This window comes from Myotis nattereri, assembly GCF_964212035.1.
Source record: "Myotis nattereri genome assembly, chromosome: 1".
Taxonomy (NCBI): Eukaryota; Metazoa; Chordata; class Mammalia; order Chiroptera; family Vespertilionidae; genus Myotis; species Myotis nattereri.
The window spans coordinates 47,946,766-47,965,033 of NC_138075.1; the positions used below are offsets into that span (position 1 = coordinate 47,946,766).

The 18,268-nt window shown below is 37.3% G+C and overlaps 1 protein-coding gene across 1 annotated transcript in view; it reads left to right on the forward strand.

Annotated features, from left to right (window-relative positions):
* Positions 1-18,268, forward strand: part of HERC1 (HECT and RLD domain containing E3 ubiquitin protein ligase family member 1) — a 189,617-nt gene that overhangs the window by 16,044 nt on the left and 155,305 nt on the right. The window contains exon 2 of the mRNA XM_081094425.1: positions 14,924-15,879. Within this exon, the coding sequence (XP_080950551.1) occupies positions 14,950-15,879 (930 nt within the window). The 5' untranslated portion in view covers positions 14,924-14,949. The remainder of the gene's footprint in view (positions 1-14,923; positions 15,880-18,268) is intronic.

An 18,268-nucleotide genomic window follows, 5' to 3' on the forward strand; every position in this document is an offset into this window, starting at 1 on the left:
TAAATACACATACCTTTGTTAAAATTAATATACAGGGTAGGGCAAAAGTAGGTTTATAGTTCATTTGGAAAATAATACAATAATTAATAAGTAATAATACAAGAATAAACTCTGTGTTTTGTGTACTTACAACTGAAAACTTACTTTTGCCTCACTCTGTATAGCTACAGAAGACTTTTAAAAAAATGTGCAAATAGGACTGACCTTACTTAGTTCATTAATGAATGTACTAGGGTACAACCCTTTGATTTCCCCTTCCTCCCTCCCTTCCTTTCTTTAGAAGAGGTGAAAAGGTTACTTTTCTAAAAATTTTATTTTATTGTTTAATGTATTACAAATAATAGTACATATCAAATAATAGTACATATGTCTCCTTTTTTTCCCCATTGACCTCCCCCCCCCGGCCTCCCCTTCCCCCTGGCACATGCCCTCACCCCCCCGCCCCCAGTGTTTTGCGTCCATTGGTTATACTTATTTGCATGCATACAAGTCCTTTGGTTGATCTCTTACCTCCCCCCCCCAACCCTCCCCTGCCTTCCCACTGTAATTTGACAGCCTGTTCGATGCTTCTTTGCCTCTGTATCTATTTTTGTTCATCAGTTTATAATGTTCTTTATATTCCACAAATGAGTGAGATCATGTGGTATTTATCTTTCACTGACTGGCTTATTTCACTTAGCATAATGCTCTCCAGTTCCATCCATGCTGTTTCAAATGGTAAGAATTCCTTCTTTTTTACAGCACCGTAGTATTCCGTTGTGTAGATGTACCACAGTTTTCTAATCCACTCATCTGCTGATGGACACTTAGGCTGTTTCCAAATCTTAGCTATTGTAAATTGTGCTGCTATGAACACAGGGGTGCATATATCCTTTCTGATTGGTGTTTCTGATTTCTTGGGATATATTCCTAGAAGTGGTATTACTGGGTCAAATGGCAGTTCTATTTTTAATTTTTTGAGGAAATGCCATACTGTTTTGCACAGTGGTTGCACCAGTCTGCATTCCCACCAGCAGTGAAGGTTACTTTTAAGTTAGTTAGTTAGTTCTATTTTGTCTCCCCCAGCCCCTTTTGTTTTGATGTCATCAGATAGTCTTAATTTTATTTTTCCCTCCTCAAAATCATATTCATGTATTGATATTCTGAGATTTTGTGAGGAGTTAGCTATAGTACCTACTTTCAACATTTTTGCTATTTCTTCATTATTTATTTTAGGAAAGCTCATAAGAATGTTTTCTTGAAGTATAAAATGGATATGTCATTGGGTTCAGTGAGGATAAATTTATCAAAAACATTATGATTGCCATGACTTAAGCTTTATTTTTTTTATTTTTATTTTTTTAATTAAATCTTTATTGTTCAGATTATTACATTTGTTCTCCCCCCCCCCCCCATAACTCCCCTCCACCCAGTTCCCACCCCACTCTCCGCCCTCACTCCCCACCCACTGTCCTCATCCATAGGTGCACTATTTTTGTCCAGTCTCTTCCCGCATCCCCCACACTCCTTCCCCCCCCACCCCCCAAGAATAGTCAGTCCATTCCCTTTCTATGTCCCTGATTCTATTATAATCACCAGTTCATTCTGTTCATCAGATTATGTATTCCCTTGATTTTTAGATTCACTTGTTGATAGATGTGTATTTGTTGTTCATAATTTGTATCTTTACCTTTTTCTTCTTCTTCCTCTTTTTAAAGGATACCTTTCAGCATTTCATATAATGCTGGTTTGGTGGTGATGAACTCCTTTAGCTTTTCCTTATCTGTGAAGCTCTTTATCTGACCTTCAATTCTGAATGATAGCTTTGCTGGATAAAGTAATCTTGGTTGTAGGTTCTTGGCATTCATCACTTTGAATATTTCTTGCCACTCCCTTCTGGCCTGCAAAGTTTCTGTTGAGAAATCAGCTGACAGTCATATGGGTACTCCCTTGTAGGTAACTGACTTTTTTTCTCTTGCTGCTTTTAAGATTCTCTCTTTGTCTTTTGCTCTTGGCATTTTAATGATGATGTGTCTTGGTGTGGTCCTCTTTGGATTCCTTTTATTTGGGGTTCTTTGCGCTTCCTGGACTTATAAGTCTATTTCTTTCACCAGGTAGAGGAAGTTTTCTGTCATTATTTCTTCAAATAGGTTTTCAATATCTTGCTCTCTCTCTTCTTCTGGCACCCCTATTATTCGGATGTTGGTACGCTTGAAGCTGTCCCAGAGGCTTCTTACACTATCTTCGTATTTTTGGATTCTTTTTTCATTTTGCTTTTCCGGTTGGGTGTTTTTTGCTTCTTTGCATTTCAAATCTTTGACTTGATTCTTGCGATCCTCAGGTCTGCTGTTGGGAGTCTGTATAATATTCTTTATTTCAGTCAGTGTATGCTTAATTTCTAGTTGGTCCTTTATCACAACCTTGAGGGTCTCACTAGATTTCTTGAGGGTCTCATTAAGTTTATCAGCGGTTTCTAGAAAATTCTTGAAAAACCTTATAACCATGGTTTTGAACTCTATATCCAGTAGTTTGCTTTCCTCCATTTCTGTCATTTGTGTCCTGTTTCTTTGTCTCGGCCTTTTTTATGCTTCGCTGTGTCGATAGAGTGGCTTTCTGTGCTAAGTGTCCTATAGGGCCCAGTGGCTCAGCCTCCCCAATTACCTGAGGTAGACACTCTTGGTGCACCCCCTTGTGGGCTTTGTGGACAGTCTTGTTGTAGTTAAGCCTTGATTGTTGTAGGTAGCACTGGGAGAATTTGACCTCCAGGCCAATTGGCTGTGAGAATCAGCTGTGTCTACGGTGGGAGAACTTCTGTGCTGAAGACACCCTTCTGGGGCAAGACATGCTTCAGTGGGGATTTTTTGCTCACTGAGTCTGACCCCTGAGTGTGTCCCGTATGGATCTGCGGAGTTGTAATTGGACGGTCCCACTCTGACCACTGGGTACACTGGCTTTGGATCTAAGGAGGTGCTAACCTCTGCCTGCGGGTACCCAGCAGAAGCCAGCTGTAAAGCAATGCAAGTTGCCCTGGGGCCTTGGGCAGTTGCAGCTTGTTAACTAATTTTCAGATTACAAAGGGCTGGGCCTTTCATATGCAAAAGCCTCCATGCAGGGCTTGGGCGGGGTAGAGCCCCCCCCCCCCCCGGGGATCAACTGGGTGGGTGGAGCGAGCAGTATGGCTGCTCTCAGTCCTGTCCTCAGAGGTCCCAGCAATCGCTGTTTGTGCCTCCAAGAGAAAGCTGCCAGCGAGTTCCAACCGATTCCAGACAGTCCCGTTTCTCCCCGTATGAGTCTGGGTCCCGAGAGACTCACCTGGAACTGGAGCTCAGAGCCTGAGACTCCCTCCCGATTGAAAAAGACAATCGTGACCTCAGCCGCCAGCCCTCTCCGCATGCACCTCCGCACCTTTATTTACTTCCGCACCGCACCTCCTCTGAGTCTCGGAACGCTTTTCTCTTTCCTTCTAGTTGTAGAATTTCCACTCAGCCAGCCTTCCTGTGGTATTTTTGAAGTGGTTGTGCGAGACAGCAATCTCCGGTGTTTACCTATGCCGCCATCTTGGTTTCTCTGACTTAAGCTTTAGATGCTAGCAAATTAAAGGTTCTAAAGAAAGGGGGAGGAGATTTTTCTCTACAATGTATGGTGAGGACCACTGGCTTCTTTAAGCCTCTAGAAAATCTCCTTTTGTTGAACTCTGTTGTCTGGCTCATCACCAATAGTCAGCTACAAATTAAAGTATCCTGCATGTGCTGACAGTTCTATGTGCACTAATTGCATCTATTTGTGTAACAGGTTGTTGAACTTGACAAATTGATAACTTGGCTTTTCTCTTTTTGTTTCCAGGGACTCTTTTTTTATAAAGTGCATTGATGTTCTAAAATCTTATGGTTGGTAGTAGCCATTCTTTGTAATCATATTGAAAATAATAATTAAAAACATAGTAAATTTGCTTATAGCAAGTTATCAACTTTTTGTACTAGAACATTGTGATGTAACAAGAGTTCAACAAGAGTTACTATATTTCTAATGTTATACTAACTTCCTATATTGTCAACAAGAGTTAGTGTATTTCTAATGTTATGCTAACTTCCATGATGGAATATAAAAGAAGGAACTTAAAATAGTTCAGATTACTTCCCTTTGGGGGTTATATATTGAACAGTTAGAGACCATACAATGCAATACCTTACATTATTTTTATAGTTTCAAAGAACTTCTCTGTAAGAAACATGGAAATTCCAAGATTAGACAGATTGTAGGTTAAGCTTATTAGAACAGGTTTAAGTGGTACATGAAGGAAGTTTAGGATTTGCTAGGAAGAGAGGAAGAGGGGGTGGACATTCTAGGGGGCAGTAGAATGAGTAAGGGCGGGAGTGAACATGTCCCAGCTGAAGGATGGTAAGGATTGGTAGGGATGCCTTCCTGAGAAGAACAGAGGGCGGCTGAGGAAAGAGCATGGGGTAAAGATTTGATTGGTTGGAAGAAACAGTTGCTTGTGAGCCTTGGAAGACAGAGTGAGGAATTTTCAGCCTAGGGAACTATATCACTCAGTATCCTGGCAGGAAATAAATGAACTAGTTATAGAGGTTTGGGTAGGATTAAGTAAAGCAACAAGGGATTGGAAGTTCCCAGGGCCTAGTGCTATCAGGAAGCCATTAATACTTTCAAGCCAGAGGGGGCAAGAACAAGAACACTGAAGCCTGATGAGAGCTGGAGCAATCGAAGCCAAACCAGTGGAGAGGACCTGTGGCTGTAGAGGGAAGGTTCCAAGGTGAGAAGAGGGAAGTAAGGACCCCAGTTTCTTTTTCTTCTCATCCTCTGATTTCCTGCTGTTGCCTTTTATTGGCTTGATACAGTTGAAGGCCAAGGGAACTTGGACTAGTGGTCAGCCTTAAAGGGCACAAAGCAGAGCATGGAAGGATAGAGATTAAGTATGGGAAGATTGAGGTTAAATAGAGAATGCCTAGCCCAGAACCCATTTAAAATTATTGTAAATTTGTAAGCAGAGGAATGTTATACTGAAAATGCTCTTTGGTACAGAAGATTTTGAGGGTCTAAAAAAAAATTACTTCAGGCAAAATTCTAATTTATAACAAAGAAGGCAGAATGCAATCTATTATCTGATTTATCTTCATACCTCATGGGGGACCTCCACAGCTTCTCAATTTTTAACCACTTCATGTGGGTGTGGGACCTACCTGTTCCTAGTCTCCATCCCTCCTATGTGTGTTCTGTATATCCTTAGTTATAGAACTTCAGTTCAGCTAGACTTCAGGTGGTTCTCAATGACGGTGTTCTATAATTTAGTGATAATTTTGATGTGGTTGTGAGCGGATGTGAATACTGAGTTTACCTGCTGAGCCCTTAATGTACCATTTAAAAAAAAAAATCCTCACCTGAGGATGTTTATTGAGTTTTAGAGAGAGAGGAAAAGAGAAAGATGTGAGAGAGAAACATCGATTGCTTGCCTCCCGTACTTGCCGTGACCAGGGATCATGCTTGAAACCTAGGTATGTGCCCTGAGCAGGAATCTAACCTTGAAAGGTTAACATGGGTGGTGTGGGTGGGCAGGCTAAGTAGCCATCTCAGATGGTGATATCAGAAAAATAGAATTTATTTAAGGAAAAGGGTACAAGGGGTTGGGATATCAAAGGGAAGGGCTGTACAGCACCAAGCCAAAGGGACATTGGGTAGATGATGGCAGCACCCAGGAGCTGGAGTTTCATTCTTTCTTTAAGTATATTTTTATTGATTTCAGCAAGGAAGGGAGAGGGAGAGAAAGAAACATCAATGATGAGAGAGAATCATTGATTGGCTGCCTCCTGCACGCCCCTATTGGGATCCAGGCTGCAGCCTGGTCATATGCCCTGACTGGGAATCAAACCGTGACTTCCTGGTTCATAGGTTGGTGCTAAACCACTGAGCCATGCTGGCTGGGCTAGAGTTTCATTCTTATATGCAGTCATTAGTGGGAAGCTTTTGTCTCCATTGGGTCTGGGGGCTGATTTGGTGGGCTTGGAATATGGATGGAATGCAGGTGTGTAATCAGGTGTCATCAGGACAGTTTCAATTCCTTATATGGTCTGATTCCTGGTGTCTAGCAAGTTTTTCCTGGCTTTGTCCTGTGGCGGAAAGCTTACAAATGGCCGTTAAGGATTATATTGCCCTATAGACCTAACAAACCCGAAACCTTTTGATGTATGGGACAATGCTCCAACCAACTGAACAACCAGGCCAGGGCCTTAACATGCTTTTTGAAGAATAAAAGTTTTAAATTTTGATGAAGTTCACTGTCTCAAATTTTTGAATCCAATTTAAGAAATCTTTGCCCAATTCAGTTTTGCTAAGATTTTTTCCTATATTTTTTATACTTTAACTTTTACATTTGGGTCTGTGAACCAATTTGAGTTGATTTTTGTATATGGTATGAAATTAGGGTTAAGGTTCATTTTTTCCTATATGCATATCTAGTGTTCCAGCACCCTTTATTGAGATTATCTTTCCTGCAGTAAACTACCCTGGCATCCTAGTTTAAAATCAATTGGCTATATATGTGTTGGGTGTATTTCTTGAATTTCGATTCTGTTCTGTTGACCTCTCTTGATATCAGTTTTGCTTACTCTAGCTTTATAATAATCCTTAAAGGCAGATACTGGAATTTCTCCAGCTTTGTTCTCTTTCAAAATTGTTTGCTTTTCTCAGTTTTTTGCATGTCTGTCCTGAAAATTTCTGATGAGAACTTTGAAAAGTGTTTTGTTGTTGCTACCTGATTGTGATCATGTAATGTTACCTGGAGATCATGGCTAGGAGAAACAGATTTTATCATAGTACCAGGACTCTAAGAATGAGCTGAATTGGCAATTAATTCCTTAAAACCTTTTAATTTTAAAAAATTTAGAGTGATATAGAACATGTGAAACCACCATGACAGTGATAAGAAGTAGCATGATTAAGAAGTTGGATGTCAGTCTGCTCTGATTTGAATCCTTACTCTCAGTTACTGGCATTTTGACCTTGGATTAAACTACTTAGCCTCTCTGTGTCTTTTTGTTTCCTTTCCTGGCAAATGGGAATAATAATAGTACCTATTTCATAGAATTGTTTTGATATTAAGATAACACATGTAAGTATTTAGCACTAGTGCCTGCCATATAGAAGATGCTCAAAGAATGTTAACTGCTAAGAAATGCTCAAATTAAACCTGGAAAGGAAAAAAAAAAAGGAAATTTTAACTGCTATTACTGTTCTCTTCACCTAGAGAATGTTAGAAACTTAATAATTCGATAAATTCTCTTGTAGGAAGTATTAAGTCTACACCTGTGCTTAAATCCTCCTTCTTTCTTCATTTATTTCAGTTTAGAAAGATAGTGATAGTGCTATTTGGTTTATTTTCCCATCTTTTGGTAATTTTTCCAGTCCCACTTGTCATTGGTGAACTTGGTACTTTTTGTGCAATTAAATTTGGATTTGTGCATTGGACCATGAGTGGAAAAAAGAATAATTGGCCTTTAGTGATAATAACCATACTGTAAATTCAAAACAAAACAAAACAGCTGCAGGTTTTTTTTTTCTTTGACAGTATTTAGCTGGTTTATTAGGATTGTGAGTTGGTGATTCGATTTTGATTCAATTTGATTAGTTTGATTTGATTTTGTCCGTAGTTCGTTATTTGCTGAATAAGCATGTCTGCTTCCTGGTTTTTTCAACTAGTTCTAATTATTATGTAGCAAAACTGCTTTGACCAGTCACTATGATGAGGACTGACCACCAGGGGGCAGACACTCCGACTGGTAGGTTAGCTTGCTGCTTGGGTCTGACCGATTGGGACTGGGTGAGACAGCCCCAATTGGCCCCGATCACTAGTCAGGCCGAGGGACCCCACCTGTGCATGAATTCGTGCACTGGGCCTCTAGTGTATGATAAAACAAACAAACAAAAAAAACACCTCATCACCTTGGGGATAGAGGGAATGTACCTTACCATAATGAAGGCCATATTTGACAAACCTACAGCTAACATCATACTCTGTTAAAATGCTGAAATTTTTTCTTTAAAATCAGAAACTAGACAAGGATGCCTACTTTAACCACATTTATTCAACATAGTATTGAAACTCTTAGCCACATCAGAGAAGAAAAAGAAATAAAAGGCATCCAAGTTGCAAAGAAGTAAAATTGACATTATTTGCAGATGACATGATGCTATATATAGAGAACCCTAAAGAATTGACCATAAAACTGTTAGAACTAATAAATGAATTCAGTAAAGTAGCAGGATATAAAATTAACATTCAGAAACTGGTTGCATTTTTATATAGGAATAATAAACTATCACAAAGAGAAACAAAGAAAAACAGTCCCAATTATAATTGCATCAAAAAGAATAAAATACTTAGGACTAAATTTAACCAAGGAGGTAAAAAAGACCTGTACTCAGAAAAGTATAAGACATTAAAGAAAGAAATTGCAAATGATACCAATAATTGGAAGACAATACCGGGCTCATGGATAGGAAGAATTAATATAGTTGAAATGTTCCTATTACCCAAAGCCACCAACAGATTCACTGCAATCTCTGTCAGAATACCAAAGCAATTTTCACAGAACTAGAACTAATATTCCATAAGTGTATATGTAAACATAAAAGACTCTAATAGCTAAAGCAATCTTGAGAAAGAACAGAGTTGGAGATATCATGCTACTGATATCAAACTATACTTCAAGACTGTAGTAATCAAAACAGCATGATACTGGCATAAAAACAGACACATAGGTCAATGGAACAGAATTTGGAGCCCAGAAATAAACCCATGCCTATATAGTCAATTAATATTTGACAAAGGAGGCAAGGACATACAATGAGGTTATAGACAGTTTATTTAATAGCTGATTTTGGGAAAACTAGGTGATACATGCAAAAGAATGAAACTGGATCACTTTTTTGCACCACATAAAAGAATAATCTCAAGATGGATTAAAGACTTAAATATAAGGTCCGAAAACTTCTAGAAGAAAATGTAGTCAGTAAACTCTTCCACATTGTTATTAGTAATAGTTTTTTGGATGTGTCTCCCTGACAAAGTAAACAAAAGAAAAACTACACAAATCAGACTACATCAAAGTAAAAAGTTTTGCACAACAAAGGAAACCATCAATGTAACAAAAATAAAACCTAATGGGAGAAGATATTTGCCAATGATACATTTGATAATGTGTTAATATCCAAAGTATATAAGGAACTCATACAACTTAACCAAAAATATAAACAATGCGATTAAAAAGTGGACAGAGGACCTGAATAGACATACAGATAGCCAATAGACATGAAAAGTTGCTCAATATCACTAATCATAAGGGAAGTACATTATGAGATGTCACCTCGCACCTGTCAGAACGGCTATCATCCATAAATCAACAAACAGCAACTGTTGGTCAGGATGTGGAGAAAGGGAACCCTTGGACACTGTTGATGGCATTGTAAATTGATATAACCACTATAGAAAATACTGAAAAAGTTAGAAGTAGAACTACCATATGACCCAGCAATTCCACTTTGGGTATTTATGTGAAGAAATCCAAAACACTAATTCAAAAAGATATATGTACCCTTATGTTTATTGCAACTTTATTTACAGTAGCCAAGATAAGGAAGCAACCTAAGTGTCCATCGATATGTGAATGGATAAAAGAAGAGGTAGGTGGTACATATGTAAAGTGGAATATTCCTCACCCGTAAAAAGGAATTAAATCTTGCCATTTTCAACAACATGGATGGACCTCTACAGTATTATGCTAATTGGAAATAAGTCAGACAGAGAAAGACAAATAACATATGATTTTGCATATATGTGGAATCTAAAAAAGAAAATGAACAAACAAAACAGAAACAAACTCATAGATACAGAGAACAAATTGATGGTTGCCAGATGAGAGGGAAGTTAGGGAGATTGATGAAAAATGTGAAGAGATTAAGAAGAAGGACTTGCCAGTTATAAAAATAGTCATGGGAATATAAGGCACAGCATAGGGAATATAATAAATACTATTGTAATAACTATATAGGGTGTCAGATGGATATGCAACTTACTGGAGGGACCACTTAATAAGTTATAAAAATGTCTAGTCACCATGTGATGTGGTACACCTGAAACTAATATAATATTGTATGTCTGCTGTAATTGAAAAAGAAAAAGAAAAATTAAATTGTTTCATGGTATTATTAACTAGCAGATTTTTATGATAATTTAAAGGATCTGAAATCTAGTAGGTAGGTGCTCAGTAAAGGTTTGTGAATTTTAAATTCTAATCTACTTTCAAATATTAAAATAATTTACCTTAGAAACTAAATTTATTCATATTTTAGTACCTTTAATCATGTATAGAATGAAACATTTCTTAAAAATTGCATAAGATGCTCAGCTGGTGTGGTTCAGTGGTTGAGCATCGACTCATGAACCAGGAGGTCACGGTCAGGGCACATGCCTAGGTTTCAGGCTTGATGCCCAGCCAATCAATGATTTTCTCTCATTGATGTTTCTCTCTCTCTCCCTCTCCCTTCCTCTCTCTGAAATCAATAAAATATTTTTAAAAATTGCAATAATATGTGACTGTTGGAAAATGTATTTGTTGTTGAGTGGACTTAAGTGATGATTCCCTTTAGTTGTGGACTAAATTTAGTTTTTTAAAACTACGTAATCCTTCTGAGTTTACTGGTGGTTCAAATGGGCCAACAAATTATCTTCAGATTGATTTTAAACAGGGACTTTTGTCTACCAAATTATAGAAATGAACATAAGGTTTGAACAAAACCACAGTAAAAGGCAATTGTTAGTGACTAAGAAAATGGACCAGATTTTCTTTTCCCAGGGTTTTAAACTCTCTAGAGCAGAAACTTGTGCTTTAAGAACCTATTGCTATATCCTTAAGTGTTATAATTTGTGAGTGTTCATTAAATTTTTCAAGTAGGAAATGGATGATTACTCCTTTTTTTTTTCTTCCAACTGCTGAAGTTGGGCTTGGAGATTGAGGGTGAAGGGAGGGAGAAATCCTAGCTATTCCAGGGTAGAAGTATGGCATCTTCTGATAATCTCCGTTTTATGTAGGTAAGTTATTTAACTTTTTAGTTTTAAATTCTCAGTTTTATGTAGGAAACATTATTTTATTTAAAAGCATGCCATATATTATGAAGTTAAAAGTCAAGATTGTAGGAATTTAAAGTAATTTCTTGCTTAAAATGGACTACTTAGTTTGGGATACCACTTACCTCCTGGAAGTGCACATTCAATCTACTCTGCTGTTAGGACTATTTCTGGGAAGAGATTTGAAAAGTCAGTAATATCTTCTGCACTTTTTCTGTTCTTTCCAGAAGTGATTAGAATGCAATAAGATCCAGTTTTGTATGTTTTCAGACATTTGGGTTTTATTTAAAATATAAATGCTTATAGTGTTTTAGAACTGGAAGGGACTTTGAAGATTATTTCATTTGAATCTCATTTTTTAGACAAGTCCTGGGGAGTGTAAGTAGTTTTTCCCAAGGTCATTTCTTAAGTGTTATCATCTTAATTTCCTGATTCTATTCTAATATTTACTGAATCGTACTTGTCTTCTTTGTAGCTAAAGTAGGAAGGAGGTTGACAAAGTGACTTAAGACATTAAGGTTTGAAAATGTTGGTTGGTTGAATATAAAGATATAAACTATGTGAATTTATTATATACAATCTTGGAGTTTCAGGGAAAATGAAAAAATAAATCAGTTATCAGTAAGTGCAACTTTCCCCAACTTAACTGTTCCTGATAACAAGAACTACACTGAAAGTGGTTGATTAAATAAACAATTTTACTTTGTTTTTGAGCAGTTGTGGGACATCAACACTAGAGATGCTAGGATTTTTTGTTGTTAAAATGCTGTTTATAAAAACAAATCCATTATAAAGATATCTTGGCATTTTTATATCTCCTGAATTAAAATAATGTGACAGTGGTAATTGTTTTTTAAAGATTTTTTTTATTGATTGTTTTTTTTTTTTAAGAGAGAGAGACAAGGGAGAAAGAGCATGTATATGAGAGTGAAACATCCACCAGCTGCCTCCTGTACGCCCCCTAATGGGGATTGAGCTTGCAGGCTGCGCATGTGCCCTGACAGGTGATTGAACCACCAACCTTTCCATGAGCGGGATGATGCCCAATCACCTGAGCTACCTGACCAGGGTGATAACTTTTGATTATATAGAATTGTAATTGAAAACAATATGATCATAAAGCTTTTTTGTTTTTCCTTTTCTTGAGAAAAATTTTAAGACTGAAGAGACGTACAGAGAATAAAAAAGACCCTATGTTTTTTCTACCATCATTTAACAGGTGTTATAATTTTGTCACATTTATGTGACCATTTAAAAAAATGAAAGAATGGAAACATAACACAAAGTTATGTTCTCTTTGACACCTGCCATCCTCCTGGGCAATCACTATTATGAGTTTAGGGCTGGGGTGGTCCTTCTAAACTTAAAAAAAAAACTTTTATAATACATCTCTGCATATATGTGCAACCAATATATAGTAGAGATAGTAATAATGAACAATAGCAGTTTACATTTATTAAGTGTGCACTTTGTTTCAAGCAGTGATTCTAAGAATTTCATTTGTTATTCTCATTTAACCCTTAGGGTAACCGTAGAGGTTCTCTTATTACCCTCCCATATACAGATAAGTAAATATAGCCATGGAGAAATTAATGCTAGCTCCAGGATGATTTGTTGAAGTTTGGTTCTGCCTTAGTAATTTTCTTCATTCTTTGTCCAGTTCTGCAAAAATGGTAACTATTTTTGTTTTGAAAACCTTGCCCTGAAGTTTGCCACCATCTTCCTATTTTCTGTTTCAACTATGTTCAGTGGCAATTGATCAGCTGGGTCATGATAGTGTGAAACCACCTTGGAGTTGGATTGTGGCTCTGGGACATGATTATGTAGAGCAAGATACTTTTGAGGTTTTTTATAAAATCTTTATTGTTGAAAGTATTACATATGTCCCCTATTTTCCCCCATTGACCCCTGAGTTTGGATTTTCATTTACTCTGTAATCAGCTACTTCACAGTGCTCTTGATTTTTTTTTTGTTTGTTTTTTTTAAAATATGTTTTATTGATTTTTTACAGAGAGGAAGGGAGAGGGATAGAGAATTAGAAACATCTATGAGAGAGAAACATCGATCAGCTGCCTCCTGTACGCCCCCTACTGGGGATGTGCCTGCAACCAAAGTACATGCCCTAACTGGAATTGAACCTGGGACCCTTGAGTCCGCAGGCCGATGCTCTATCCACTGAGCCAAACTGGTTCTGGCTTGTTTTTAATATTTAGGCAGATTCTCTGATGGGTTATCTAGGTATTTAATAATGTCACCTGCAAATAACAGTTTCTAGAATATATAATACTTATTTTTTTGTTTAATTTTATCATCAATAATAGTGGTGAAATGTGCACTCTTTGCTTGCATTTGACTCCAAGAGCAAGTGGTACTTGTATTTTTCTTTTGTTTTGCAACTTTTATTCATTTAAAAAAGAAAATCTTTATTCTTGCCTTATTAGTAGATTTTTATTGGAAATGGATGTTGGATTTTATCAGATGCCTTTTTAACATTTCACAATATGACATGTGTTTGGTAATGTTAATAGATTTGCTTATGTTGCACCATCATATTTCTGGAATAAACCCCACTCACATTTCATGTGTTAATCTTTTAATATTTAAAATGTTAACTTTTAACCAGGGGATTTGTCAAGGGCGGGGGGGGGGGGGGGGGAAGAGACATATGTAATACTCTTTGTAATACTTTAAGCAGTGAAACAATTAAAAAAAATAAAATGTTAACTTTTAAAACTTTCTAATATTTTAAATTTAATGTCTTAAAGTTAAAATTTTATTGTTAACTTTTAAAATTAACCACTTGCTATTATTTTAGTTGTGAATTTTTACAACCATCTTTATGGGGCAGTATTATAATTGTATTTTTTGTGCATTGTTGTGTGTTGGTATTGTTACTTTACTGATTACTTAAGAAGAGCTGAGCCTCTTTCCTCATTACCCTAATGCATTTAAAGTAGCTTAAGAATTATTTTTTTTCTTGAAGGGATGAAAGATTTCTTTCTTAAACATTCAGAACTTGGTTTTTGTTGTTGTTCGTTCCTTTGAATCTCATTACTGATTTAATTCATTAGTATCCTAACTATATTATTCCAGCTCTCTAGTTCACTGTTAATTACTGTCAAGTTTGTTTTTTGAAATGCATCCTTAATTGAGGAAGTATGAGATATCAGACACTGTGCTAGGTATAGATATCATTTTTGTCTCCCAAACCACCAGTTTTGACTCATTACAGATTATAGAACTAAAAGCAAATTCATTGACTCATTTTTTTTTCACATTCTGAACTCAGTGTTCATTTTCTTTCTTTCTTTTTTTATATTTTTAATTCTCATCTGAGGATATGCTTTCATCGATTTCTAGAGAGAGAGGGAGGGAGAGGGAGAGAGAATGAGAAACATTGATGTGAGAGAGAAACATCGGTAGGTTGCCTCCTGTATGCACTTCAATTGGTATCTAACCTGCAACCTGGGTATGTGTCCTGGCTGGGAAACGAACCTGCGACCTTTGGTGCACTGGCCAACACTCCAACCATACCATCCAGGGCCATACCATCCAGGGCCAAATTTTTTAAATAATATTTTTATTTTGTGATAATTTTAGATTTACACAAAAGTTGCAAAAATAGTACAGAGTTCCCATATGTCCTTCACTCATCTTCTCCTATTATTATCTTATGTAACCATGGTACATTACTGTTAATTAGTCCAGACATTACTTGAAATCACTATTGTAATAGAAGATAGAGTTAAAAACATTTTATGAATTATCAATATAAGTTTTTGACTGCTTTTCCTTCTCCCTTTACAGAACTAATGGCTAAAGAATAAATCAACATGGCAACTATGGTTCCACCAGTGAAACTGAAATGGCTTGAACACCTAAACAGTTCTTGGATTACAGAGGACAGTGAATCTATTGCTACAAGAGAAGGGGTTGCTGTTCTGTATTCTAAACTGGTCAGTAATAAGGAAGTAATACTTTTGCCCCAACAAGTTTTGTGTCTCAAAGGACCACAGTTGCCAGACTTTGAACGTGAGTCTCTTTCAAGTGATGAGCAGGACCACTATTTGGATGCCCTTCTTAGCAGCCAGCTAGCACTCGCGAAGATGGTTTGTTCAGATTCCCCATTTGCTGGGGCACTTCGAAAACGACTGCTTGTACTCCAGCGTGTTTTTTATGCACTTTCTAATAAATATCATGACAAGGGCAAAGTGAAACAGCAGCAGCATTCTCCAGAGAGCAGTTCTGGTTCAGCAGATGTCCATTCTGTTAGTGAACGTCCCCGGTCAAGCACGGATGCACTTATAGAAATGGGTGTTCGAACTGGTCTAAGTTTATTATTTGCACTTCTAAGACAAAGTTGGATGATGCCTGTGTCGGGACCTGGTCTCAGTCTTTGCAATGACGTTATTCATACTGCAATTGAAGTTGTCAGTTCTTTACCACCATTATCTTTAGCAAATGAAAGCAAGATTCCTCCAATGGGCTTGGACTGCTTATCACAAGTCACAACATTTCTTAAAGGAGTAACTATTCCCAATTCTGGGGCAGACACTTTAGGTCGAAGATTAGCTTCTGAGTTGCTGCTTGGTTTAGCAGCTCAGCGAGGCTCTTTGAGATATCTACTTGAATGGATCGAAATGGCTTTAGGGGCTTCCGCAGTTGTAAATTCCATGGAGAAAAGCAAATTACTATCAAGCCAGGAAGGAATGATCAGCTTTGACTGCTTTATGACAATATTAATGCAGATGAGGCGTTCTTTGGTATGTATTGTATAAATCTCAACTTTAAAATTTTTATCTAATGATTTTGGGAAAAGTCCACCAAACCGTTAACATATTTGTGGTAATATTGAATGATTTGAGAGTTCTGATGATTGTTATTTAAATATTTTATGTACTTGGAGTGAAGAAACTTAGTTGATGTGAATATGTAATTCAAGGACAGGCTAGTTAGTTCAGTTAAGACCATTGCATCAGGAGTCAGGATTGTAGTTTTAGTTTTATGGCTACTTATGTGAACTTTGGAAGTTCATCTAATTCTTTGTGGTAAACTCATGTAAAATGAGTGTATTCATATAGTAAACTCATGTAAAATGAGTGTGGAGGTCTTTTGAAAAAACTCTCTAATTTTATCCTTCTCAATTTTTATTAAGCATTGTGCCAAGTATTATTGTAGGCCCTAGGGATACAGCAGAGAAAAATACAGTTTCTGCTGCATGGAGCTAACAGCCTGGTAAGGGAATCAGACAGTCAATAAATAATTTCAGATAGTGAGAAATCCTAAGAATTAAAATTAGGGAGGTAAAGGGAGCCTGTCATACAAAATTATAGGCTCAGGGCAAAGAGTGGGGAGGGGAAAGCTATGCTATTAATATGGTCAGGGAAAGATGACCCTGAATTGTGACATTTGAGCAGAGACCTGAATGAAGGGGAGTGATGAGCTAATAAGCAAAGATCTGTGAAAAGAGTGTATTGTTCTTGGAGGAAATTAATTGCTTGACTATTATTATGAAACTAATCCTGGGTCCTGCCGGAGTGGCTCGGTTGGTTGAGTGAAGTCCTGTGCACTGAAGGATTGCCAGTTTCATTCCCAGTGGGGGCACATACCTGGGTTGTGGTTTGATCCTGGTTGGGTCATATGGAGGGCAACTGATCGATGTTTCTCACATACATGTTTCTCGCTTCCTCTCTTCCTCTTTCCCTCTCTCCTCCTCCCTCTCTTTAAGCACGTCCTCTGGTGAGGATTAAAAAAGAGAAACTAATATTGGGTACCACATTAAAGAACAAACAATAAAGTGTAGTATGATCAATTTCAAGAATTTCTAAGACTAAAACATAATGCCTTTGTGAAAACCAAGAATAAAAATTCAAATTAAGACTACAAATTTAGCCCAGTCGGTGTGAATCATTGGTTGAGCACAGTCCCATGAACCAGGAAGTCACAGTTAGATCCCAGTCAGGGCACATGCCAGGCTTTCCAGCTCGATCCCCAGTAGGGGGGCGTGTAGGGGCAGCTGATCAACGATTCTCTCTCATCATTGATGTTTTTATCCTCTCCCTCTCCCTTCTTCTCTCTGAAATTAATAAGAAAACGTAAAAAATAATACAAATTTAGAATATAAAGACTGAAACGTTTATAAACTGACTTAATTTCAATTGGGTTACATGGATCAGTCTTTTGGTGTCCTTTATTACCAAATATCAATTAACAAATTCAGTTAAAATAATTAAAAATGCCACTTATAAATTATGTACGTATATTTCAAGACTCCCTCCCCCCTCCAAAAAAATGTGGGAAGCTCTTAGATTAACAGGAATGTTTCATAAAAAACAATTGTGTTGAATTTGTTTTAAAACCAGAGCATTTAATTTTCACCTGGTTTACATTAAAATCAAGACAAAGAAAGCATACAGTTCTTTGTTCAATATATGAAAGTGTTGACAGGGTCCTATGATCTTCACCTGAAGTGGAAACTGAGAGCAGGAGATGCAATAATTTAAGTAACAACATTTCTTAAAGGAGTAACTATTCCTTTAAGAAAAGTTTGAGGGAACACATGTGAGAGGCAATTAGGCCTTGTTCTGCTTTCTTATTCAATATTTAAACTCATTTACTTGCACATCTATTTTTTTAATTTTCTGATCTTAATACTTTCTGGTAACATTCTCTAAATTTACACTGTTTTCAAACATGTAATGCCATTTAATGACCTGAAATAATGTATCTATTCATGGGCATGTGTTAGTATTTCTGGGAGAGTTGCTGAATTTTTCATTTTACAGTCTATTTATTTTGCATTGCCTTGTTACAAAGAAAATATATTAATGATTGCACAATTTAGTTATCCTATATAATAAAAGCCTAATATGCAAATTGTTCACCCCACCAGGAGTTTGACCGGGAGTTTGACCAGGAAGTGGGGCTGGCTGGCCAACCACCCACGACCCCTCCCCACCCCGGCCAGCTCCTCCCCGGCTGGCGGCAGCAGGCAGCTGGGGAAGGGAGGCCCCGACTGGCAACTGGCAGCTGCTAGGGACCCTACTCGTGCACGAATTTTGTGCTCTGGGCCTCTAGTATGCTTATATGCTTGCTCATGGTGTATTTTCCTTCTTAAACAAAGTGCTAAATACCTTGAGTCAGAGGTTTCTT